The sequence below is a fragment of the Ursus americanus genome, chromosome 36 (genome assembly GCF_024610735.1).
Source record: "Ursus americanus isolate L20-20 chromosome 36, mUrsAme1.1.p, whole genome shotgun sequence".
NCBI lineage: Eukaryota > Metazoa > Chordata > Mammalia > Carnivora > Ursidae > Ursus > Ursus americanus.
Genome location: NC_142162.1, coordinates 23,421,691 through 23,446,521, shown reverse-complemented (window position 1 = coordinate 23,446,521; position 24,831 = coordinate 23,421,691). Strand labels below are relative to the sequence as shown.

General features: G+C 47.3%; 2 protein-coding genes across 5 annotated transcripts in view; one reads left to right on the top strand and one right to left on the bottom strand.

The window, feature by feature from the left end:
• Positions 1-2,916, top strand: part of FSIP1 (fibrous sheath interacting protein 1) — a 181,695-nt gene extending 178,779 nt beyond the window's left edge. For all 4 annotated transcript variants that reach the window (XM_087859175.1, XM_045816132.2, XM_087859176.1 and 1 more), the window contains one exon: positions 1,881-2,916. In XM_087859175.1, coding sequence (XP_087715301.1) covers positions 1,881-1,927 — 47 coding nt within the window. In that variant the 3' untranslated portion in view covers positions 1,928-2,916. The remainder of the gene's footprint in view (positions 1-1,880) is intronic.
• Positions 2,917-6,602: 3,686 nt separating this feature from the next.
• THBS1 (thrombospondin 1) lies at positions 6,603-21,770 on the bottom strand. The gene is made up of 22 exons (XM_045816116.2): positions 21,595-21,770; positions 20,920-21,015; positions 20,102-20,661; positions 19,124-19,199; positions 18,638-18,837; positions 18,407-18,529; positions 17,323-17,416; positions 15,773-15,946; positions 15,305-15,481; positions 14,809-14,982; positions 14,400-14,527; positions 14,135-14,287; positions 13,537-13,755; positions 12,958-13,065; positions 12,329-12,488; positions 12,057-12,175; positions 10,131-10,365; positions 9,537-9,764; positions 9,107-9,378; positions 8,585-8,682; positions 8,342-8,481; positions 6,603-8,068 (listed from the first exon to the last, which is right to left on the bottom strand). Exons 2-22 carry the CDS (start codon positions 20,984-20,986, stop codon positions 8,061-8,063), a joined length of 3,513 nt encoding a protein of 1,170 aa, XP_045672072.1. The 5' UTR covers positions 20,987-21,015; positions 21,595-21,770; the 3' UTR covers positions 6,603-8,060.
• Between the last annotated feature and the right edge of the window lie 3,061 nt (positions 21,771-24,831).

Here is a 24,831-nt window from a genome sequence, read left to right as displayed (position 1 = left end):
AGTCCAGGATCATCTCATGTCAAGACCCTTAACAGTTAACGTGTGCAAAGACCCTTTTCCCAAGTAAGGTAACGTTCACAGACTCGAGGGATTAGAATGTGGACAAACCATTTTTTGGCCACTCTCCAGCAGCACTTTACAATGTAGTGGTTTTTATAGCCACAGAATTGTGCATCCATCACCACTCTCAATTTGACAACATTTTCCTCACCCCCAAAACAAACGCTGTTTGTAGTGACTTCCCATGTTCCCCCAACGCCCCCAGCCTTAGGCAACCAGTAATCTGCTTTCTGTCTCCGTGAATTTGCCTAGTTTGGACATTTCATCTAAACAGAATCATAACAATATGTGACCTTTTGTGTCTGACTTCTTACATGTAGCAAAATGTTCCCCAGGTTCACCCATGTTGTAGCAGGTGTCTGTACTCCGTTCTTTTTTATGTGGAATGGTAATCTCTTGTATGGCTATCCCACGTTTTCTTTATCCATTCGTCAGTGGGTGGACATTTGGGTCGTTTCTACTTTTTAGCTGTTGTATGTAATGCTGCTATGAAAACTGGCCTCCAGGGTGCCTGGGTGGCTCAGTCGGTTAAGCCTCTGCCTTTGGCTCAGGTCATGATCTCAAGGTCCTGGGATTGAGTCCTGCATGGGGCTCTCTGCTCAGCGGGGAGTCTGCTTCTTCCTCCACCTGCTGCTGCCCCTGATTGTGCTCTCGCGCTCTCTCTCTGACAAATAAAATCTTTTTTTAAAAAAAATTAAAGTAGATTTTGTTCATGTATTTGACAAAGAAAGAGTGAGAGACCTAGCACAAGCAGGGGGAGCGGCGGGCAGAGGGAGAAGCAGGCTCCCCGCTGAGCAGGGGAGCCCGATGCGGGACTAGATCCAAGGACCCCGGGATTATGACCTGAGCTGAAGGCAGACGCTTCACCGACTGAGCCACCCAGGTGTCCCAAATGAATAAAATGAAAAAAAAAAAAAAAACTGGCCTACAGATTTTTGGGTGGATGTATGTTTTCATTTCCCTTTGGCATATACGTAGGAGCAGAATTATCGGGTCTATGGTAACTTTTTGAGGACCTGCTGGACTGTTTTCTGAAGTGGTTGCACCATTTTACATTCCCACCAGTGATGGATGAGGGCTTCAGTTTTTCTGGTTTCTGGATTCAATTGTATTGTCTTCTTTTAGTTGGTTCTCTTATCTCTTCTGCCTTTTCTGGTAACCTTCTCATGAAGGCTGGGGGAATCTTTCCATGTCATTTCTGTTAGTGTCACATTTCTTTCCTCGCACAGTGAAGAAATGGCCGATGAGCAATGCCCATCCACCCTGAATACCACATTTACTTTGGGTTTCAACCTGCTTCCCAGAAACAATGCAAAGGAAGCAACAATGAAAGTTGATGCCATCTCCAAATCCATAACCATTTTAATTCTTAAAACCTAGAAAGTTGGGGCGCCTGGGTGGCACAGCAGTTAAGTGTCTGCCTTCGGCTCAGGGCGTGATCCCGGCGTCATGGGATCGAGCCCCACATCAGGCTCCTCCGCTATGAGCCTGCTTCTTCCTCTCCCACTCCCCCTGCTTGTGTTCCCTCTCTCGCTGGCTGTCTCTCTCTGTCTAATAAATAAATAAAATCTTTAAAAAAAAAAACGACCTAGAAAGTTCTCTCTTGGCTGTAAGCTAAATGAAGGTGAGCACCTTCTCTCTTGTTTTTTCTTCTAAACTTCGTATGCAGCCTGTGGCGAGTGTTCAAATTAATATTAAATGAGAATGGCTATTGTCTCGTGTGTAAAATGACTCACTGTTCTGGAGGTTGAATAATTTTTCTTAATTATGCACACATTTCTGATTGCTTAACAACTCTGGTTATTGTTTTCAATGTGCAGATGAACAGGAGACTGAAGATGTGACGGAAGAACGGAAAGAATCTTAAGCAAAGACTGGCCGGGTGTGCTTTTAAGAAAGTTGGTAAATTCAATTACATAATTTTTTCTGAATTCTTATATTCAGTGACTGCATTTATAAGGGCCATTCCTCAAAGAATGATTTTAATATTTGGATTTTCTCTACCTGGACTATATTTCTTTGATATTTTTGAGACTTGGAGTACAACTGGTCAGTGGCTTTTTTTTTTTTTCCATTGAAATCCTTGGTAAAATTGTGTTTTATTGCCAGTCTTGTAACATCAGGGATACATGATAGAAACCAACATTTTATGTACGTGCGTGCTATGTTCAAGCTAGTTGAAGTGCTATGATGACTTTGTACTTGATTTTATGTGTTACAACCTCCTTGGGATTCAGACAGATTTAATCACTATGAATTCTTACTTCGACCCTGATTTTCCAGCTCTCCTCCTCTCTAATGCCCGGTGGTTAAGTACAACTCACCATAGAAAAAAATGAATTTTCTCCATAAAGCAATGTTAGCATAGACTTCGCTTTCCTATTAGCAGTGATACTTCGCTTAGACAGGAGTTTGACTGGATTACTCGATTTTTGTTATCAATTATCATCTTTCAGAATGCAGCAACTATATCACCCTGTTGGAGAGAGTATTTATGTCAGAAGTTTGAGCAGAGGCTCTATGCCTCGCTTTGACGGACCCAGCTTAATCACCTTCGCATCTCTGAAGCAAATTCTATGGCCAGGGGATGGACTGTGATGATTGGTGTAGTCGGGGATTCATGCGTGCTTTTCCTAGATGGGAGTTGGGTTAATCTGCCTGGAATTACATGTAGAAACTAGGGACAATAGTAAAAAGTAAGCAGTAGCAATGAGCGCTTTGGGGAAGCAGACCTATATTCACTGCGGTTTCTAACCTCCTACTGTTTCCCAATGAGAATTCTATGGTAAACGCTCTAATTTTAAATAACTTGAAGACTGGAGGGGATAAATAATAAATAATTATTCAAATATTAAATAGTGTGTTGATGCCTCTCTGTGTTAGACTGACGATGTCATAGGAAGAGACAACCGCTTTCTGGATAGTAAGTTAGTAGAGAACTGTTAGAAAAGGACCCTATATAGAGGTCTTCTAAATGTTCTTTTTGGAGATTCTTATGTTACAGTGGTAATAGATGGATGATATTCTTAAATACATAGGTATTAATCAAAATGCCATAAGCACCATATCGAGAGGGCAAAGGGAAGACACTCAGACTTTTTTCTCTAGAGTGCACTGGAAGAAATTAGAACGCAGCAAATAAAGATCAGCTGCTTAAGTTCTGTGGTTCTGTTTTAAGAGAGAAGTTTTGTCTAGTTACAAGGCAGACACTTGGATTCATGAGAAAATTTTATGTCAGCACTTTTTGACAACGAACTGGCACAGAACTAGAAGTCCAGTTTATTTCTGATGACAAAGAAATGAGCTGGCAACTGTGCGGCCTTAAACGGAGTTTGGAGTGATAGGTGTGTAGCATGATTATTTTTTGCTCACCTATTTTCATCTGATAGTGGCTGATATTAATGACTGCTAACATCACATTTCCTGGACTTTAAAAAAGTGAATTCTGTCGCTACTATTTTCAGAGGAATCGATAAGCAATTTCTTTTTTGAGCCTCCTCTTTCAGTGCACATGAAAATAACAGTGGTTCGTGTCGATGTCACTGTGTGATGGCGTAGTTCATCTTGACGCGAGGAGTTTTGTTGTGGGTACCAGCAGAAGTTAAAGTCATGCTTTTAGACTCTCCTAGCTAGGAATGACACGTGCGTCGTAAAGTTTGAGTCAGGGGAGAGGTGACATCGGTGGGAATTTGGAGTGGTGACAGAGAAGAGCCATTTTGGCCCATCACCCTGTCCGAGGAGCTCCGCTTTCTAAATCCGTGTGCTTCTGGTATTTGTGTGTGTGTGTGTGTGTGTGTGTGAGAGAGAGAGAGAGAGAGAGAGAGAGAGAGAGAGAGAGAGAAGGGGTGGGGGGTTGAGACCTTATGGCTTCATAATGTGTTTCTGCAAATAGGTATAGTGAGCCTTTATGTTATAGGAGTTTAAGAGAAGGGAAGACAGAATGATCTTAAGTAAAGGATTTTGCCGTTGAAAGAGGTGACACCATTGATTCCATAGCACATCAGCTGAAGGGACCTCTAACAGGGACTGGTAAATTGATACATAATTCAGATGAGGTCAGGTACATTCAGGGGTATAATGTAATTCAACATTAAGGCTCCAGAATTTTGTTTTCTTTTTTTCTTTTATTTTTTATTTATTTTTTTTAAGATTTTTTTTTCTTTATTTGACAGAGAGACAGCCAGCAAGAGGGGGAACACAAGCAGGGGGAGTGGGAGAGGAAGAAGCAGGCTCCTAGTGGAGAAGCCTGATGTGGGCCTCGATCCCAGGACCCTGGGATCACGCCCCAAGCCAAAGGCAGACGCTTAACGACTGAGCCACCCAGGCGCCCCGTTTTCTTTTCTTTTTTTAAATATTACCCTGACAGGGAGAGAAAGTGTTCTTTATTAAAAATCAGTGTATTTATTTTAGGGTTCCCTCTACCCCAGAACAAGATAGAGAAGAACAAGCATGAAAGAGCATATTTAGGGTCTTACAATGTTAGGTTTTTGTGTTTGTGACTTCTCAAAAAAACTCCTGGCACTGCGTTTATTGTAAATTCCCGAAGGACCTGAAGTTTATTGCCAACTCTTTCTGAAACACGGGACAATAAACTCTTGTAGCAGGAGAAAGCTATCACCCTGATGGTGTAATTTTAATTTTTAACAAGCCCTTTATTTCAATACAACCTACTGATTGGAAGGTCAGTCTCCGAGTAAACGTGGAACATACCTTGGGGCGGGGGCGTGGGGGAGCTCCTATTCCTATATACTTTTTCTGTCCTATCCGGATCTTTTCAGTGACTGTAGGTTTGCTACTTGAAAGTGAATAAGAATTCTCTCCCAAAACTTGCCGTGTTTGTGTTCCTCTGAGAAGGAATGATGTCCTGTTTGAAAGAATTATCTTTCAAATCCGTTTTCCAAACTCTGTAACCCTTTCTGGTACCTTCTAGTGCTTGATTCTTCCACCTGGGCACCAGGAAATAATTTGGCAATTTATGCTTCCATATGATTATGCTGCCTTCGATGGAGAAATGTTTTTAGAATGAGAGACAAAGATCAACAAGAAGAGTCTGTCTCAGCCAGTCATTTCTAGTGTTTACTGGATCCCAAAGCCAGACCTTTAGCCTGCTCCTAAGATTTCCAATTCTGCCTGTTCTGATTAAAACCGGAAATTCATCAGTCCGTGTTTTACCCTCATTGTTAGCTCACCGGAAACCCAAGGTCTGCTCCCTGTAATGCTTTGGCCTGCTCTTCAAAAACTAATTTGATAATTTGTATGTATTTTCAGGGTTTCTTCTAAATTCTTTTCTCGTCCTGTTTTTGACCAAAGGTGAATTCATCCTCTAAAAGGTGATGTCTGTAGAGTTTGGCCCAACTTTGTAAGGACGGCTCCTGCCTCAGTCGCGCTTCCTTCTAATGCTTCTCCACGACACCGAGTGTGTTGCCTGCACAGCGCGGTCATTCATGGGCCTGAAAATGGAGCTGTGAGAATTGTGTGCACTTTACTGTGTTTTTCCCATATTTACAGTTCTTCGTGGAAACAGGACTGTACTTTGAGAAGGATTCAATATGGGACATCTCATTACCTTAGTAAAATACAAAATTAGATCCTGTTGGGGCCCCCATCTTAAGAGCCATTTCTTTCTAAGATTTTTTGGGACTTGAACCCAGGACCCTGAGATCAAGACCAGAGCCGAGATCATGAGTCAGATGCTTCACTGACCGAGCCACCCAGGTGCCCGCTCTTTCCTATGTTGGAGACAGTAGGCTCGTGTTTTGTTCTTATTCTACAAATCCAGCAAATGTGTTTCCTAAGTAAGTCAATCTTTGATTATATAGGAACTGGGAATGTTACTAATATTTACTGTAATGCGTTCTTGTGTATGCGGTCTTGTTTAGGAATGGAATTTACCCATACCTCATAACAAAGCCAGCAGAGAACAAATAAACATGGATACAGTAAGTATAAATATAAATTTCCGTATGATTTATTGTTGTTCCTTGTACATAAGAAACAGTAATATACAACTTACACTGCTGTAGAATGTAAAATGGATAAAAATGTGTACAAAAAAAGCACATTCCTAGAAAAAGGTATTGGCAAATAGTAAAAATGGGGGGGGGTAACAAGCGAAAAACAAATCAAAAACAAAACAAAAACCCCAACAATTCTTCAGTTCAATGTGCAAACATTTTATAAAAATAGAAATACTAACTCTACAGGCAGTATTTCCTGATAAATTATTTAAATAGCATATCTACACAATCTGAGATCTATTCCAAGGGCAATGAGAAAATAATTTATAAAAATAAAGCAATGGTATATAAGATAGAAAAAAAAACATAACTTTCAGAAAATGTATTTAACATTTCCATGCTATTTCCTTATTGGGAATACTTTTCTGCAAAGAGTTTTTATACTATGTACAACATTGACTTTTTTTTTTTAAGGTACTACAGTAGCTTTAAGTTTGTAAGACACTTAAACTCTTTCTGCTTGATCCAAAAATTCTTTACTCAGTCACACAACAAATGAGGTAATATTTGTATATAAGTTTCACCTTTGTTATTTTTTTTTTTCTCTTTTGGAAAAACAAAGTGTAGATGCTTTTCTTCTCCCTGGAAATAGGCACAAGGGATGGGGTACAACAGTTTGAAAGGCCTCATGGCTTTGAGACTTAAAGACACTAGCAAATGGACAATTCCACTTGAAAAGATAAAAAAAGATCCCAAATCATTCACTCTGAGCACAAAGTGAGGGGCGGCTCGCTCTGCTGTTCCTCGTGCCGTTCTTGAGAGATTTGTTGCTCAGTCCCCACTACCTGCTGTCAGACACTTTCCATATGAAACCTAGATTCCAGGTAGAACAGAGTTAATAAATAATCTGTATTTACAATCTTACAGTCATGAAGACTCCTAACAAAGCTGATACGGATAGTCCTTATGCTTCTTCCTGTTCCATGAATAGTCTTTCAGACAGATCCTCCAGAGTAAGTAAAAAATAAATATTTTATATTGTAAAGTGTTTGTAAAAAAACAAAACAAAACCCTAGTCTAAAAGAGTTGGAAAACTCCATGATATTCAGGAAAAAGAGAGACAAGGAATGTTTTAGTTGATAATTTTGTGCCTTTCTAACCATAAATATACGAGCACGGCTGCCCATCCCTTGGGAGGCAGCCTGGTGCACACGGAGATGGTAGGTTTTCTGATCTTCCTGCTGCATCTGCACAAGCTACGTGTGGAATAAAACCAACAATTTCGTGGCGAGCAGGCGGGGCAGCCAGCATCGCCTTCCACCCGCTTCATTCTCACTCCCTAGTGCGCTCACTATGGGTGAGAGGTAAGGGATGGGGATCTGGGAGGAAGTCCAGAAGCCAGTCTCTCCCTCCCTTCCCTGCTTCTATGTAAGAGCCTATGTACGCGGGTTAATCAGCTAACACTGGTCAGCATCATGAAATCCAGCAAGAGTCTTCCAATCCCCTGAAAATGATTTAGTACCGAACATGTAACAGCTCCTCCATCTTTTCTTCATACAATCATCTCTTGGGGACACGCCCTCCCCTTAGGGCTTTGTCCCCTGCTCCCCCTAGTTCCGAGGGAGTCTGTCAAGGGTGGTGGTTTGCCAATTCTAGTGAGTCCTCCCTTCTCTCACAAGCCTGGAAATGCTTTGGAGTCCACTGCTCCAAGATGGCTTCCCCATAGCACTCTACTCTGACAGGAACAGAGTGGAGCGGCCACCTGCCAGCTGAAGCATGTGGGGGCTTTTACTTTTTGAAAAGCAAACCAATGTGATTGTTTTTGTTCTTGGGCGATTCTCTTCGCATTCAGAGGCTGCATGCTGAGTCTCATTGGGAAAATGGCATTTTCTCAAGGCAAGTCCCATATTCTAGGAGTCCACAATGATATGCAAGCAGAGAAAAGGCAGGGAGGAGGGATCTTGGGGGTTTTCTGAAGCCCGTGGTTCCAGAAGGTGCAACACCAGCATTGGTTAGGATCAGTCTTTTGATCAAGTCTGATGATTAGGAATCTGTTAACACACAAATATACAAGCCAATTAATTCCTGAAGGTACTAGCTTTATCAGTTAATAAATTAGCCTTAGAGCTCTACTTTTATAGTAACCAAAGCATAATTTAAGATTGGCCACAGTTCATAGGCCTTGTTCTTAGGGTCTTCCACAGCAAAGTATCAATAACCCTGTCTCTAAAACAGTCTTTTAAACAGATGCTTCCAGAATTGGCACTCTTGCTATTAGTCTGACTTAGAGATGTCAACTGCATTTGCAGTAATGTTGCTCCTACCTCTGCATTCGTATTTCAGGTCGGAGAAGAACACCATTTCTTGCGAGAAGACAAACAACCCTAGCCTACCACCAGCATAGGTTTTGTCATAGATGGGTCCTGAGTCAGCCATGATTTTCTTCCCTTCGTACATCACCACTCTGCAGGAAAAAGAAAATCTCGTGAGTGACACCCCTACTTTTTGGTCTCTTCCTGCTTCTCCATTAGTGTGACTAAGTCAAACATCGTCAGCACAATCTTTACCTAATGAAACCCGTCTTGGGCCGGTGGCTGAGACGCCATCTGTAGGCAGTGAAATCTTTCCAGCCTATGTGACGAGGGTCATGCCACAGAGTACGAACCTGAAGGAAAAGAAAAAGGGTGAAACACGGCTCCATCAAGACTTAGTTTTGTTCTATAAGAAACAGTATGTGAAAGGTACCAAGTGGACCTAAATTAGAGGGCTGCCATGTTGGATTTTTCCAAGGCCTTTCATTTGATGTGCCCCCTTGAATGTCTGTATAATGCAGAAAGAGAGGGAAAGTTTTGTTTGAAGAGGCTGGAAAGGTCTTTGGATTTGAAGGTAACTCTTAAGTTACAGCGAGCTCCCTTCTCAGACACTATTAGTTTTTACAAGGCAGAGCTTAATGCTGCAGTTGACGGTGCTGGGAACGTGGTATCTAAGGACCCGCCGCCCCCCACATTGGAAGTGTTGGCCAAAGCACAGCACCCCGAGTGCTAGGCAAGCACCCATCCACTCTCCCTTCTTCAGAGCCTTGTTCTTACCTGGCCAGGGGTGTTTCCCGTGTGCCACAGGGCATTCCGCAGGTGCTCGCCTGGCCCGGTGGTTGAGTTCACAACTTTCACAGAAAGGCCTGAGTATCCCTGAGCCCTGGTGGGGTTGGTGTCCCAGTAGGATTGGGTGACTTGCTTCCACATCACAACATAAAAGCGGCTGCTAGACTGGTAGCCGAACACAAATCCAGCATAGTCGTCATCCCTTTCTGTGTTGATGAAGAAGGTGCCACTGAAGTCCACGGCATTAAACTCATCGTAACCTAGGAGAAGGGGGCCAGACCGAGGTTAAAAGCTGAAGCCCTCAGAAGCTTCTGCTACATTCCCAGACATGCTCAGGGATACACGTAAGTGCCAGATTTTACATTTGCTTCTTTCCCCTGTGTGCGCTAGCCTCTGGTGTGGCGAACTCACTACTCACCTACAGCAAGTCCAGGATCACAGTTGACGGTCTGGACGAGTTCTTTACCCTGATGGCGTACGACCCAGTTAGGGTCATTCTGGGATGTCCCTTTGGGATCTAGAGGAATCATCTGGAATCGGCGGAAATCAGTCTCGCTGATATCAATGTTTTCAGGACAGATGTCATCAATGTCTGGCACATTGTCATGGTCAAAATCGTCTTTGCAGGCATCACCTCGACCATCACCTAAGGTCAAAAAGGCAAGATTATATTACATTATAATATATTCTATTATAATATATAGTGAAATATATATAATATGAAATATATATATTTATTATAGGAAATATAGGAATATATAAATTATATATAATATATAATTATAATATATAATATATATTTCATATATTATGTATATTATATTCTATTATATATAGTGAAATATATAATATTCAGTGAAATTCTGAAACATTACTAGTATCAGAAATGCACTATCTTGTCTAAGTTAGCATTTTATCTCTTCATCCTCTCAAATGCACTTAGTTTTGCTTTTATTTTCTCAATCCAGAGATGCCATGGTGTCAGTCTCTTAAAGGGGCTCCCCTGACTCACCATCAGAATCCTTCTGGTCAGGGTTGGGCACGAGTCGGCAGTTATCCCTGTCATCAGGAATGCCGTCATTGTCATCATCATGGTCACAGGCATCTCCCTTGCCATCTTTGTCATGGTCAGCCTGGTTGGCATTGGGCACATAGGGACAGTTGTCCAGGTTGTTCTGGTGGCCGTCTTCATCAATATCCTGATTGTTGTCACACGTGTCTCCAATGCGGTCTGAGTCAGAGTCGAGCTGAAAGAGAAAGGGAGGGTAAACTGAAGTGTAAGTCGTTAATGTTAAAGATGACTTATGCAAGATTCTCCCGTGTTTGATATGGCCAGTGGGGTTTCGGGTCTATAAACTATTGCCAAAAGAGAGGAGTAGTAAAATTCTCTTGATCCTTGGGGCAGCTCAGGGGCTCAGTCCGTTAAGCATCTGGCTCTTGATTTCAGCTCAGGTCATGATCTCAGGGGGCTCGGATCAAGCCCCGTGTCGGATTCCATAATTACTGTGGAGTCTGCTTGGGATTCTTTTCCTTTTCCTCTCCCTCTTCCTTCTGCCCCCCTGCTCAAGTAAGTAAAATCTTAAATTTTCTTGATCCTTGTTTTAATATGAATTTTAAAAGCTATTCAGAGTTTTTAAATATAAAACTTTCTAAATAAAATTAATGACGAAGGTGCCTCACTTTAATGGATCAAAACATTAAGATTTCAATCTGTTAACTGCTTATTTCTCAACATTAAATGAAATTCTTTGGGTCATTCTTATTTTCCATTGAAGGTTTCAATTATAAAATTGTAGACATGTCCATTTCTACTCTAGGTCATTAAATCATGGAAACATGGCACTGCTTTTGGTTAATACCGGGTAATGTGTATGGTGGGGACTAAGGATTTTTATTTAAATTTTTTTTTCTATATTTGGTTTTATACATCTGGTCTATGAGGGTTCTCATTTGTTGGTTCAGGTAAAGTCAAACTTTAAGTCTCTTCAAAACTGTATATCTCCGTAATTTCATATTCAGTGTGCATGGGATGCTCAGGGGTGATTTATACAGAGACTGGAATTTTGCTTGCGAGTAAGATTTACATAATGCCTGAACTGATATAAATATTATAATCTGAGGAATGAAAAACTCTCCCAGGGAGATTAAATGATATTAAACAAGTTTATGGTAAGACCCAAACTCAAAACAGAGGACCCTCAATGCCGTTTGCTCAGCAGAGCTACCCCAGAGCCTTCTACTTTGCTTTGTTATAGCCCACGGCTGTTTATCCTGTTGATTGTTTTCCAGGACCTCCTAACAAGTGTTAGGAGGAAAAAGCTGGATTTATCATTTCTGTGATCTTACAAAATTTCCATTTTTAAAAAGCTTATTTCCAAGTTTCTACAGCAAAGCATTTTTTAAAAAGACCTGCCTTAACTTAGATTCCTAGAATACGAAGGCCAATGAGACGCAAGAAAAACATGCACCCTGTTTAAGGTCTACTTGTAGTACTCCGTCACACAGAGAACAAACCGATGTGTTTGCAATGCCAAATAATTTTGAGAACGACAAACGGGAATTTCTCTAGTTTTGGAAGTATTTTTAGGTTGAGGTTTTCTTACAGCCAGGTTATAGCGTTAGCCGTGAAAACGGTTAGTCTTAGAAATGATTGGTTTTACTAGAGTTCTCAGATCTCTGCTTTGCGTAATTTGGTAGATCACACGGAGTAGGCAAGACCTGACAGACGAGGTTGTCACAGTAAGGATCTATGGGATGTCCTCCTGCAAGGAGCTCTCAGAGATGGCATTCTCATGAAAATCTAGGAATTGGCTTTGAGACTGCTGAAAGCCATGGTCATGAAAGAGTTTGAACTCTTAAAACAAAAAAACCGGAGTTAGAGGCCTAGCAAAATCTATTCCAGCACTCTCCTGGAAGATTCTCGATGGGGTCCACCTACCTGATCTGGATTGTGTTCCAGGGGGCAGTTGTCACACTGATCTCCAACCCCATCCATATCTGTGTCCCTCTGGTCCACGTTGTAGACATATTGGCAGTTGTCTCGTTCATTGAGGATACCTACAGGGAACAGGTGACCAGTCAGGATTGGAATCTCCAGCGTCTGGGGTTTCAATAAACCACACACACAGAGCCAGGGCTGGAGAGAACTAAGGTGAGAGCTGAGTGTGGTCACTACTGCCCACAGGCCTGCCGCAGTCAGGGGCGCCTTACCGTCCCCATCGATGTCTGCGGCGCAGGCGTCTCCTTCCCCGTTGTTGTCCGTGTCAGCCTGATCGGGGTTGTGGTTGTAGGGGCAGTTGTCACAGCGGTCTCCCACATCATCTCGGTCGTAGTCATACTGGGCTGGGTTGTAATGGAATGGGCAGTTGTCCTGCAAAAGAACGGAGCGTTGTACAACACTGTCCGTGCAACCAGCTCAGGCCTGCAGCCGTCTGCATTACATACAACTGCAACCGTCTGTGACGTCTTCTACTTAGTCCTCACTGCAGAAGTTATAAAGCCAGGGCCTAATGAATGAAAAATGGATTCCTGTGGGTTACAGGTCAGTGCAATGTAAATATAAGGACACCGCCCCAGTTCTCAGTATAACCGATATAAATTTTACTGCAATTTAGATAAGAAAGTGAAACAACTCTGAGGAGCTGTCATTTGTTTATACACTGTCATTTCTTGCTAAACTGGGGGGAGGGAAGGTGGGGATGAAAACCCAAAACCCACATTTTAAGCCCTCTCTTGGCAACATCTAAGTGTTCAAGCTGCCCCGAGTGACTGCGTGGGAGTCTCGCAGGCTGCTGCTACGTGGAGAAGGGGAATGGAGGCGGCCTGGACCACATCCTTACCCTGTCGTCCGGGATTTTATCGTTGTCATCGTCGTCATCACAGGCGTCGCCGATTCCATCCTTGTCGTAGTCCTCCTGCCCGGAGTTTGGCAGGTTGGGGCAGTTATCCTGGGAAGAGAGAATGCATATGATGGGTCCGTTCCCGTGCCCCTCATTCAGCCCGAGCCCGGGGCAGGGCCCCCGGACGCCGCACACGGACCAGAAATGCTGTGCTCCCCGACAGCATCTTGTCGTTTCTCATGGGAAGACAAGAAACTAAGCATTTTTTGGGGGGGGGGGAATGGGTCTTTTTATAAATGCCCTGTGCTTCATACACGCTGGGGGCACCAGTCCTACCCTAAGGTATTTGGGAGAGTCGCGAGCATTTTCCAGGGGAAAAGAACCCGCTCTGGAGCACACCGGCCAAAAGGGCCCACCCTCCTCATGTCTGTGGCTCCAGGGGGTTTAATGTGAAGGCTTTGTGCCATTCTGCCTTTGTGTGAATTCATTTGTCACTTTCGTGTTCAAACTTGAAGCATTAAAAATTGCTCAGGGCGACGTGCTTGCTTTCGGGAGGCACGCGAGGGAGGCGGGCCCTACCTTTTTGCAGTGGTAGGTGGCATTGGCCACGCACACCAGGTCCTCGTTGGGCCATCCATCCAGGTCTGTGTCCTCCCCGCAGATGATGCCGTTGCCTGCGTAGCCGGGCTTGCACTCGCAGCGGTACATGGGGTCGCTGTAGTGGCCCAGGTAGCTGCACTTGGCGTTCTTGTTGCAGTCGTGCGTCCCGTCCGTGCAGGGGTTGCGCGGCTTGCACACCTGCGGGCACAGCGTCCCGAAGTGAATGCAGAGCCTTCCAGAGTCCCTGTGTCCCTCTCCTCTCCATGGAGACGGAGGCTCCAGGAGGAGGAGCGTGGGTTACCTCTGTCCCTCCCGTGTCTGCCCCTGTGGCTTTACAAGGCCATCAGCTCACCACTGAGTCCAGAGCTGCAGTTTCTATTGTCATGGGCAATTTCTCCCCCTGCTGCATTTTCAATGGACTGTCTTGCCCTGTTTCTAAACCCTAGGCTGTTTGCTCAGCCCTCTTCCCGTCTTGCGGGAAGGCTGTGAAAGGACAGGCCTCCCTTTGCTGGCCGTTTCAGTCACCCCCCCCGCCCCCCCCCCCCCGACTCCGGTGTGGGAGTCTAGTCTCGTCTACCTGTTTGTTGGCGGTGGCGTAGTCCACACCCCGGCCGAAGGGCTGCGGGCCCGTGAAGCGAGGCGGGCAGGGCAGGCAGTTGTAGCCGGGGTCGGTGTTCTCACACCTGTGCTCGCCGTTGTGGTTGAAGCAGGCGTCGGGTACTTCTTTGCACTGTGGGAGGAACGACAGTGAGCCTCTTGTGTCGGTAACGCCGCCCTGGGAAGGGGCTGGGGCACGCTGAGCCGCTTCCCGAGACCTAGTGATGCGGCCAGCCCTTCCTCACCTCATCCACGTCTTCGCACTGGACGCCGTTTCCGCTGTAGCCCGGGGGACAGGCACCGCATTTCCAGCTGCCATCTGCGTAACTCGTACACTTGACCCCAGCAAAGCAGGGATTGGACAGGCATCCGTCTGAGATCAGGGAGACAGGCAAACGGTTGGTCTAAGCGGTTATTGTTGGCCCATTCGTCACAGAACAATGAAGTGTTTAACAGTGTAGGGTATGTATAACCGTTCACGTGTTGAGATTACTCGGAAATGCCAGATGGACAATATAGTCCAAACACGCAGGACCGTTCAAAGCCAGAACCAGCCCCCCTCCCCCGCCCTTGAATGCTGACCGTGGATTTCAACGAAACAACAAAGAAACCCAAACTCCCAAGGGTGCTCTTATCCTGGGCTGCATGACTCACCAATTGGACAGTCCTGCTTGTTGCAGATCTGTTTTTCTGTCGCGTCACCGACACAGTCCTTGCCTCCAAACTGGGGTGTGGGGTTGTTGCACAGCCGGCTACGTTTCTGCACCCCTCCTCCGCAGGTGACAGAGCAGAGGTCCCACAGCGACCAGGGACCCCAGCCTCCGTTGACTGCAAGGAAGTGAAGCACAGGCCCAAGTTGAGGTCAACTGTCAAACACCTCCCCTGTCAGAGAAGACTCCCCTAGATCTGTTCAAGAAAACTTCTGCTCATCTGACACGTGGAGAGAAGGTTCGGGAAGAGAGAGTTTAGTTTTCTTTCTGTTTTTTATTAAAAGAAGCTGCTGAGCATGTAGGACTTGGCTTCTACTTGTTGCCTAGGAAGTAACCTTTCCCCCCTCCATGACCCACAGGACTAGAGGCCACAGACGCCAGGCGTCCAGCCGCGCAGCGCTGCTGCTCAGCCCTCAGCCATGTTGTACGCGCTCACTTACTGGGGCAGGCGTCTTTCTTGCAGGCTTTGGTCTCGCGGGCTTCGCCTTCACATGGTTTCCCGTTCATCTGGGGGCTCGGAGAATTGCAGAGTCGAATTCTTGTGATCACACCATCGCCGCAGGTCACGGAACAAGATGACCACGGGGACCAGTGGCTCCAGCCACCATCCTGTTTAACTGAAATACAAAGCTGCTGGTTATAGGGTGCTCGCCAGGTGTCAGGCTCTGTGCTAACCGTTCTGAATGCATTACCTAAATGAAATCCTCAAAATAACCCTATCAAGAGCTATTATTCCCCGCAATGTGCAGTTGAGGAAGGAGCCTCAGGGAGGGTAAGTGGTGCACAGGGGAGCAGAACTGGGGTTCAGATGCAGGTGGTCGAGAAGCTGTGCCCTTAACCTCTATGCTGCCTGGATGAGGCCAGGGCCAAGTCTGTGCTCTCCATCGCTAAGTGGCCAAGATGCTCACATCTCTTATCGCATTCCTGAATGTGGCAGGTCCGCGTCTGGACGGAGGAGCCCTCGCATCGGTTGTTGAGACTGTCACAGGAGCGACCACGCTGCTGGATTCCATTGCCACAGGTTGCAGAGCAGGAGGTCCACTCGGACCACGGGGACCAGCCATCATCCGCAGAGTCGCTGGCTGCAGAGGAAGCGGGTTCGTTTAGTGTGCGATCAGTGAAGACCAGCTATTCTGTAGCTCATGCTCTTTGGGACCTTCTTCCTTTGCCAGAGGGCGAAAAGCCCTGTATTTCTTAGGCCAATAGCCAAAGGGTCTATCCCACGTCCTTACATGTACAGCCCCACCCTCTCCCAGCATGTGTTGGCCTCTTCACGGGGCCTTTCTCAGCATTTCGAGTGTGTTTCCCTTTCCTGACTTAAGATAGCTTGATGGGCATTTCCAGTCTCAGGCTTCCAAGAGTACTCCATGTGCAGGCAGCTCATAGGAGGCCCTTTGGGCTGTCAGGGGAGCCATAGACCATGTGTTTGGCAGACGAGCTTGAAGGCGGCTTGGCTGCTGTCGGCTCTGCCTCCAACTCGGTCATGAGGTTAATCAGTGTGCGGCTCCTCTTACCCTAGCATGTGGGGCCTTCTCTGTATGCATTTGCACAAGAGAATGGGCTTGTTTACCGTCTGCTCGGGCCCCAGGACTACAATCACATGAAGCTGTATCAGACACAAGCCCAAAAACTTGTTCTTCTTGCCAACAGTTGGAAGTTTTCCTAGCAATCCCTGATTCAAGGTCAGGACTCCGCTGGTCTCCAGCTAGCTTTGTTCCCTTCAGCCCACACCTGATGTGAAAGCTGAACAGAAGCAGATATGCCCATGACCATCACAGCACCACGAGCGCTAACACAGGCCCCGGAGGAGACTGCTTATTCTGAGCTGTGACCACTTGGGGGTAGGGGTAGGGGTGTGTGGAGCTGGAGGAGGACTGCTACTTTCCTGCTTCATTTCTCATCTTCGTTGTGCTGAATCATTTTATGACTTGTGTGTACTACATTCAATGTTGTCTCGGCAAAGGGATTAATTTATACGGGCAACACCCACCCGGGGATAGGGTGCCACGGAACAATATAGTGCCTTATTTCTGCCAGTGCCCCGAAACTGAAACTGTTATTCTTAGGCCCACTCCTCCTGCAGATAAAATGCATACAACCTCCAGGCCCAATTAAGTTCAGTGCTTGCACTACCAACCGTCAACTTATCTGGTGAGCAGATTTTTCTTCCCTCTAGGCCATAGCGTCAAATTCTAAAAGCAGTCCACTTAGAGCTATTACTGCTACACATTCGTCTCTCCTTTCCTCCCAGCCTCAAGTCAAAATTAGTAAGCTGTGCCAAGATCATGATTGCCCATAGAACAGCCAAGCCATCAGTTACCCAGATGCCACAGCAGGAAACGGAGTGGAAACACAATGGAAATGGGGGTGGGGTTCCCGTGTCCCATTTCAGCTGTCCCATGGATATGGAGAATGGACTTTGTCACTCAAGAATGGTCATGCAGCTCTAAGAACTTACGCCAACACCGTGGGCAGCATTCTCCATCGGGGACTGTGGCGTTGGAGCAGGGCATGATGGGGCAGGACACTTTCTTACAGATGGTAACGGAGTTCTGCAGGGCAAGAGGGAGACATGGGTTACTAAGCATATTGTAAGCAGAAGTTTATATACCGTAACGTTTCCATTACAAGACGAAACACGGTCAGAGCTGTAACTGCTCTGGTGGAAGGAGTTTAATCGATCTGTCGGTCTTGTTTGCAGCCACCATGCTGTGGAGACAGCTTGAGTGCCTTGGAGACTTCTTTCTCAAATGCTACTGAGTGGTGAAGTGACAGCATGTAGAATTTATCCAAAGGGAACCACCATTATCTGAGTCAAATCTTTTAATCGGTGTCTGAAATGAACTCCTTACTCAGCCAGGACTTTGAAATTTTACGATTTTCTCTGCATAGAGACAAGACCAGTGAACATTTCCCCCCTTCACGTGTAGATCTGGTTTTATATTATGTTGGAGAAGAATGAAAATCAAGTTAGCTCCCAAATCTAGCAATCCAGGATTTGTATTTAAACGGACTTTGCTCAGTGCATCAGGCGAAGCGTCCAAGTCGCCTGGCACTGGCTTTGGGGAGCCAGCGACACACACCCTGCAGGGGGTGCCATTTGAGCTAAGTGGACAGTTGCGTCCTCACAGTGTCGGGCTAAGTGATTGGAACAATCAGTGCTATATTAAGGGACTCTCGATGTCATTGCTGACTACAAGTCAGGGTTGGAGAAATGAAAGGAATGTTCCGCCAGGTTTTATTTACCCGACATTCAACACTTAGGCTTTGAACGAAAGCAGGTAAATTACTCAAATGTCTGAGCAGATTTGTTCTTTTAGATACTTGGCCTGGGGTATAATGAAGACTTTGAAAAACTTTCTGAGAGTTAAGGTTTTATGGAGGTCACAAATGCATCTTGAAAAAATAAAAACAAAAAACCCTGCTTTCGTATCAGGCCATAGAGCATAGAAAGAGCTTGTGTGGCTATCTGGGTATTTCCCTAGGGACTGGTTTCAAGCACATGCCATCACTTCCTATTTCGTTCTGGAATGATCCCTCACCTGACAGCGGCACTCCGTGCAGCTATCAACAGTCCATTCCTCATTATTCCTGTACTGAACTCCGTTGTGGTAGCAGAGCGGAGGCCTCCTCAGCTCAATGGCCAACTCTTTGTTCTCTTCAGTCTAAAAGGGGGAGAAAGGTCATTAGTGTCATATTCATTTTCCTTGGGGGTCATCTGTGATACACCTTCAGGTGCTCGTGCTAAAGGGCTGGGAGCCGAGGCCACTGACCACTTTGCGAATGCTGTCCTGGAGTGTGGTGACAATGGTGCGCAGGCCCCTCAACTCCAGGACCATGCTGGACAGCTCGTCACAAGAGATGCCGCAGATGGCTTGCAGATCCTTCGTCTTGTGGCCAATGTAGTTAGTGCGGATGGCAGGGCTGGAGCCGTTTACCACATTGTTGTCCAGGGTGAGAAGGACATTGGTTGCTGCCAAGAAAGAAAGGACCACCATGAGAAAAGTAATGGAAGATCTTCACACAGCTGCTCTCACCAGCCAGCCCCTGGAGTTCCTAGTTGGAGAGACATTAAACCTGGGGTGAAGGACACAGGGGGAGGGGATGCCCATATGTGCATCACCCTTTGAGGCACTTTCATATACTTCCTAAGTTACCCGGGTAATGTACGCACGACCACCATTCCCGGTTTCTCCGCTTGTTCTGGGTGGAATCCCCTGAATGTCCTCATATGCCCCCCAGAACAGAAGGGTACTCACAGCTGGAGCAGCCTTTGTTCCTGAGGATGGCTTCTGGTGTGGTTCCGAAGACAAACCTCACGTTCTGCAGCACCCCCTGGGGGCAGAGGACACACGTTACTTGTAGAGCGGTGGGGGGGGGGGCGGTGGGGGGAAATGGGTGGGGGAGACGGTTTATGCCAGGAAAAGCACACAATAGAGGTTCTAGAAGTTTGAAAGAGCTCTCTTTAAAGATCACCATGTCAAAATAACACACCAACGTAAACTGCCAAACAACTTCACAATCTTAATTGGGTCTCCTGCCAAGTCTTCAGTACTTTACAAAGAAATCCGTTATCAGCCTACTTGGGTACACAGGAAATGGAATCGGATCCTAGGGACAGAGGATATAATGACACTCTCCAGTGTCAAAGAGTTAGATGTGGGAGTTTCAAAGCCACAGTTGCAAAAACCTAGATGTTTAAGCAAGGAAGAAGCTGCGGCAGTGAATAACCACTATTTTCACCTTCGGAGACCAGCTCCTGAGACTGGCTCCACCCCCGTGGGTAATCAAATAGCCACGTGGTACTTATTCTGCTCACAGTATCCATTTCAAGCTACATTACGATTGGTGGAATGCTTTGAAAGAAGTTATTTTCTTGAGGAGAGCATAAGGAGTATCTAAGACTTGAACAGGTGGCTATAGGAAAACCATTTCTTGTTTCCGTTAGTGGCTTTGCAGGGGCGGTCCCCAGAACCCCAGCACCAGCATATGCTTCACCTGGAATTTGTTAGCAATGCAAATCATCAGGCCCCATCCCGGGCACACTGAATCTGAAACTCTGGGAATAGGGTGCAGCGGTGTGTGTGTTAACAAGCCCTACAGGTGATTCTGATGCTCCCTGAGGTCGGAGAGCCACTGCTTTAGGCCACAGGCAGGCTCTCCCGCTCTAGCCCCCCTGACAGGTCAGCTGCCGGGCAGTCGACCCCACAGACCGGGAACTGGAGAAGACGCCTCACCTGGAAATGGTCATTGACCCCTCCTTTGGCAACGCGGAGTCTGGCCACGCTGGCCAGGTCCCTGGTGAAGATGCTCTGGATGGGGACATCCAGCTCTGCGTTCTCCATCTTCTCACAGTCGATGTACAGCTGCGCCCGGTCCTCCTGCACGAACAGGGTGATGCTCTTCCACTGGCCGGTGGCCAGGAGCGCCTCCTCCACCGACACCACATGCTGCATCCCCTGCACGGTGAGACTCAGGTCCAGGGTGCCCGCTTTGCCATTGGAGACCACACTGAAGACCTGGCCCGAGTGGTCTTTCCGTTCTATGGCCAGCAGAGTGCCTCGGGTCTTCTTCATCTGCCTCAGGGAGGCCAAGAGAAGGAAGCCTTTCTCTGCCCGGACGGCATCCACTAGGTCTTGGAACTTGTCATCAGGCACAGGGGGAATCAGGTTGGCATCCTCGATGCGGAAAGCTGGGCTGGAAGGGTCAGGACCCTTCACCAGTCGGCGCCCAGAGCCCTTACGGGCAGCCCCGGTGAGTTCAAAGATGTCGAACACGCTGTTGTCTCCCCCAGACTCTGTTCAACAAGAGCAGGACACACAGTGAGCTTTCTAGGCTAAGGCCAGGGATGGGGACGAAAGGACAGGGCGAAAACTCGGGGCAACCACGGAAAGAGCTGAATAAACACCATGCTCAGAGGGAACCTGCCTGCTGATGTTCAGTCAGGGCTCTGGGGAGAAACAGCTGGCAGAGCAGAGCATGGGAGGGAGGCACACTCGGGTTACCCCCGCACCTCATCTTCCCTCCCCTCTCAAAAGGTATCATGTAGACTCACCTGGAATGCGGCTGGAACCACACGCATGCAACAGGAATAGGACACTGAGTCCCCAGGCCAGCCCCATGGTGGAGCTGTTTGTGCCCAGCAGAGAGCCTGTAACCGGAAACACAGAGCCCATGGTCAGCGGCAGCCAAGCAGGGAGGGTGGGCACAACCTGGAGGCTGGGCTTGGGGCCAGGGCCCTAGGGCATCCCCCCTTTGGCCCCACATTTGCTGGAATGGGGCGCGGGGAGGGGGTAGACACTATTTACTTTGGACAGGGCATCAGGAAGAAAAAGAGTCGAGGGGCGGAGACTGGTTTTAAAGGTGGGGGGTGGCGCTGGGGCAAAGACCAACAACCTGGGGACTTCTTGGGAAGTTGAGAGTAAACAGCAGGACCAGGAGATGCAGTCTGGGGGCGCAGAGACTTGGGGAAGTAGAGACTCTCATCTAGACGACTGATAGAAAGGTGTGGGGAACACTTGGAGAATAAAAGAAAATATTGGGGAGTCCTGACGAATTGGGCTGTGAACCCCAAGGCCAGAGTGAATAGCTCTGGAGCCCTTCGACTAGAGGGACAGCGGGGGAAGGCGAGGAGTAGGAGCTGCGGGGTCCCCGAGGGGCTGAAGCCTCGGAGCTCAAGGTGGCTGACCGGGCAGCACCGGTCCTCGGCGGCGGCCCGGGGGCTCCTTACCTGTGTGCGCTCGGGTGCAGCGGCCCGGGGTGGCGGCGAGGGCGCGGCGAGCGGCGCCGAGTCCGGGAGAGGCGCGGGGCGGGCAGGGCGCCCGGGGAGGCGGCGGCCGGAGTCGGAGGCTACGCGGGCAAGGATCGCGGGAGCCGAGACTCGGCTGCCGGCTCGGAGGCAGTGGCTGGCGAGGCGGCGGAGCGGCGCGCTTTTAAAGGCGCGCTCACATTCCTGGGGATTCTTCTGGCCAATGGGAGGCGGCCGGGCAGGGGGCGGGGGGGCCAGTCTGGGTTCCTCTCTCCGCCCCCCGCTGCCTGGCGCATTGCTTTCCAGCTAGAGAGTGGAGGGCTGGGGGGGAGGCGGGGGTCGGGGCGAAGAGCGGTGGAAAGTCTCTGAAAAATAGGTGCCCGCCCACGCAGCCTTGGCGCCCTCGTGCTCAGCACTTTGGCTCCAGGACTCAGTGTGAGCAACCCTAGCGGGACGGGGCTTTAGCCGCCCCCCCCCCCCGCCCCCAGACCCTTAGGAGGGCTGTCAGGAAAACCCATCTCCTTGGATACCTGGGCGACGGCTGACACTTGGGGACCGAGCCCGTTTGTAAAACTAAATGAGCCCAACGGGGTAAATGGGGCCCAGAGAGAAGCAGTCGTTAAAGAAGTTCCGGCTGGGCTATTTGGTGACCCTCCTCCATCCACCCGCTGGGGTGTAGGACCACGCGCCCGTCTTCCGCCCGAGTCCTAAGAGGGCCGAGTGCGGGGTCGCGTGGGCCAGCCGGGCGGTGAACGGACCTCGCGTTCCCGCTGCCCGTCAGGGCACACTTTCTGCAGCTGCCTGGCGCCCAGGTCCCCGCGAAAGTCGCCTCTCGCCCTGCTACTGCGCTTCCACAGCTGGCCGCTTGGGGGCGGTATATGTATTCTGATGAAGGGGACCCGCAAAGGGAGCTTCTTTCTAGACAGGATTGTTAAGGAAGCGTACTCCTATCTACTTCCCTCAAGCCAAAACTGAACTTGTGTCTTGAAAAACAGTTTTTATGCCCGCTCGTGCTTCTTAACGTGACTCCTGGTTGGAGGATTTAAGGAACCATCTGGCTCTGGGTCTTAAACTATTTACAGAACAGACCCATAAAGTAATAAATTACCCTCCACCTATCATTTTATTTCCTTTTTTCCTCCCTCAACGTTCTTTTCATTTTTCAGCTCCTGAAACCGAGGTGTGGGTTACATTTCTGTGGGTGCACCAATTACCATGAGCGCGACTGCTTAATGCTTCTGTCATTGGAAGTCTGGTCTCCAAACCACTGTCTCAAGCCAGCGTGACTCCAGCTGCCTGGAATTCCATTCATCTCTTAGGGCTGGGATGTCAGCAGCCACACTTCCCCTGCTGTGGTCCTGCGCTATCAGGCTGGCCTTGAGACTCAGGAAGGCTAGGTAGTAGCTTTACCAAATAAGGATCTCAGCCACAGGCTGGGGAAAGCCCTCGGGTTCACCTTCCTTCTTAGGACTCACACCTGGCAGGACTCCTAACTGCTGGAAACACCCACGAGTTTGCGTTCATCAAAGGGCAGTTTCACTTTTCCTGTGTGGGAGTGTTGTGTGACAAGGTGCACGTGTGTGTATTACAGCATGGATGTTTTCTCGTTACTCAGTATACATCAAGTACTTCTGGAATATGACAAGTATGTTCCTAAGACACATGTTGGTTTGTTGCTTAAGTAATAACTAAACCTGACAGCCAGATAGATTTCACATGTTGAGAGACAGAAATAAGGGTTTCTATCGGACGATTAGTCAAATCAGATTCCTATTGCAGAAGTCATCAGTAATGACTCATCCAAACAGATCTGAAGATTCCAGAGTCAGCAGCCATACATGTCCCTCTCCTTTCTTCTTCCCTAGCATCCTGTGTGCTCCTTGAAAGGCAATTTTCTTTTCACTTGCTATTAATTCTTCATCATACCAAGTACCTAGGCACAGTTTTTGGAGGGATGGCCAGCTGATGGCCTCCTGCTTATTCACCCACTTGCTAATTTTAGACAAATCAGCTGGGGGCGTAAGGTCCACAAGAGGCCCACAAAAGCAGGATACATCTTTCCTTTTGTAAAAACCTCATCTCCCCTGGGGAGATGGATAGGCTAGAATAGAAGCTCACTGGAATGCCCCTTCAAGCTAGGCGCTTCCGTGACTAAGGGACTGTGGGAATCCCTCTGGATTTTCTTGGAAGTTGGCTTCTTTTAACAAAACAAGGAGAAGAATTTTATCCTCGCACATGCTTTACAGAGAGTAGGAAGGTGACCTGTATGGTGGCAGGGAAGAGCTATCTTGTCAAAGAAAGCTGACAGAGGTATAGGAGTTCCTTAGCTCAAACGCAAAGACCTTCCCCAAGTCACAGCACTCCAGGTTTTCTGGCGGAAAGGACTGATCACAGTGAAGCGGGGGTTTGGGCAGAGTTAGAAACTCACCCACATTCCTGCTGGTCAGTGTGTGCTGAAAATATTCCCCAGAAACCTAAATACCTCGGGGAAGCTTTGAGAGAAGCAGGAGTGGAAAAAAGGGGAAAGAAAACCTACACCTTTAATTGGTGGGATATCGTCCCCCTTGGGTATGTATTTACAAATGCTGGGATTTCAGGCCAGTAATCTGACAGGGACCCGAATGATGCATTCTTCCAGGGAAAGGGGCCAGTTCTCTCTTTGCCAAGTTGCTATCCTTGAGGATTATGTATTTAAAATTACATTGTAAGGCACAGGGCATTTTGCTGTAGGATTTCCTTTTTCCAAGTTCCCCTAATTGGATGTGGGATTGACCTAAAAACATTGCCAGTAAATAGGAGGAAAGGACTGTCAGTAACAGCTAGTTTAAAAGCTGCATGTGCTTAAGGAGAGCAGGATAATTGAGAAAAAAATTTGTTTATCTAGCAAAGAACAGCAAGGTGGACTGTGATTTTATGTAGGGATTAAACAAAAAAAACATATTGAAAATGCTCCACAGTGGAAAATTTCTTCTAAGTGAGCAGCACCCAAAAATCATTGAATTCTAGAACAGACCAGAATCATAACATCTCTACAGTGAAGACATCACAAATTCATTCGCTCTGAATATTTTTCGGTAGCTCATAGCTTAGAGTTGTTTCAGCTCAGCTACCTTGATGGGCAAAGCCAGATGGAAATTACCAGATTTTCCTTATCTTTCAATCGAACACCAGTCTGCCTCCTTCATAAGATGTTCTCCAGTGGCTTTGTGTTGCACTGTT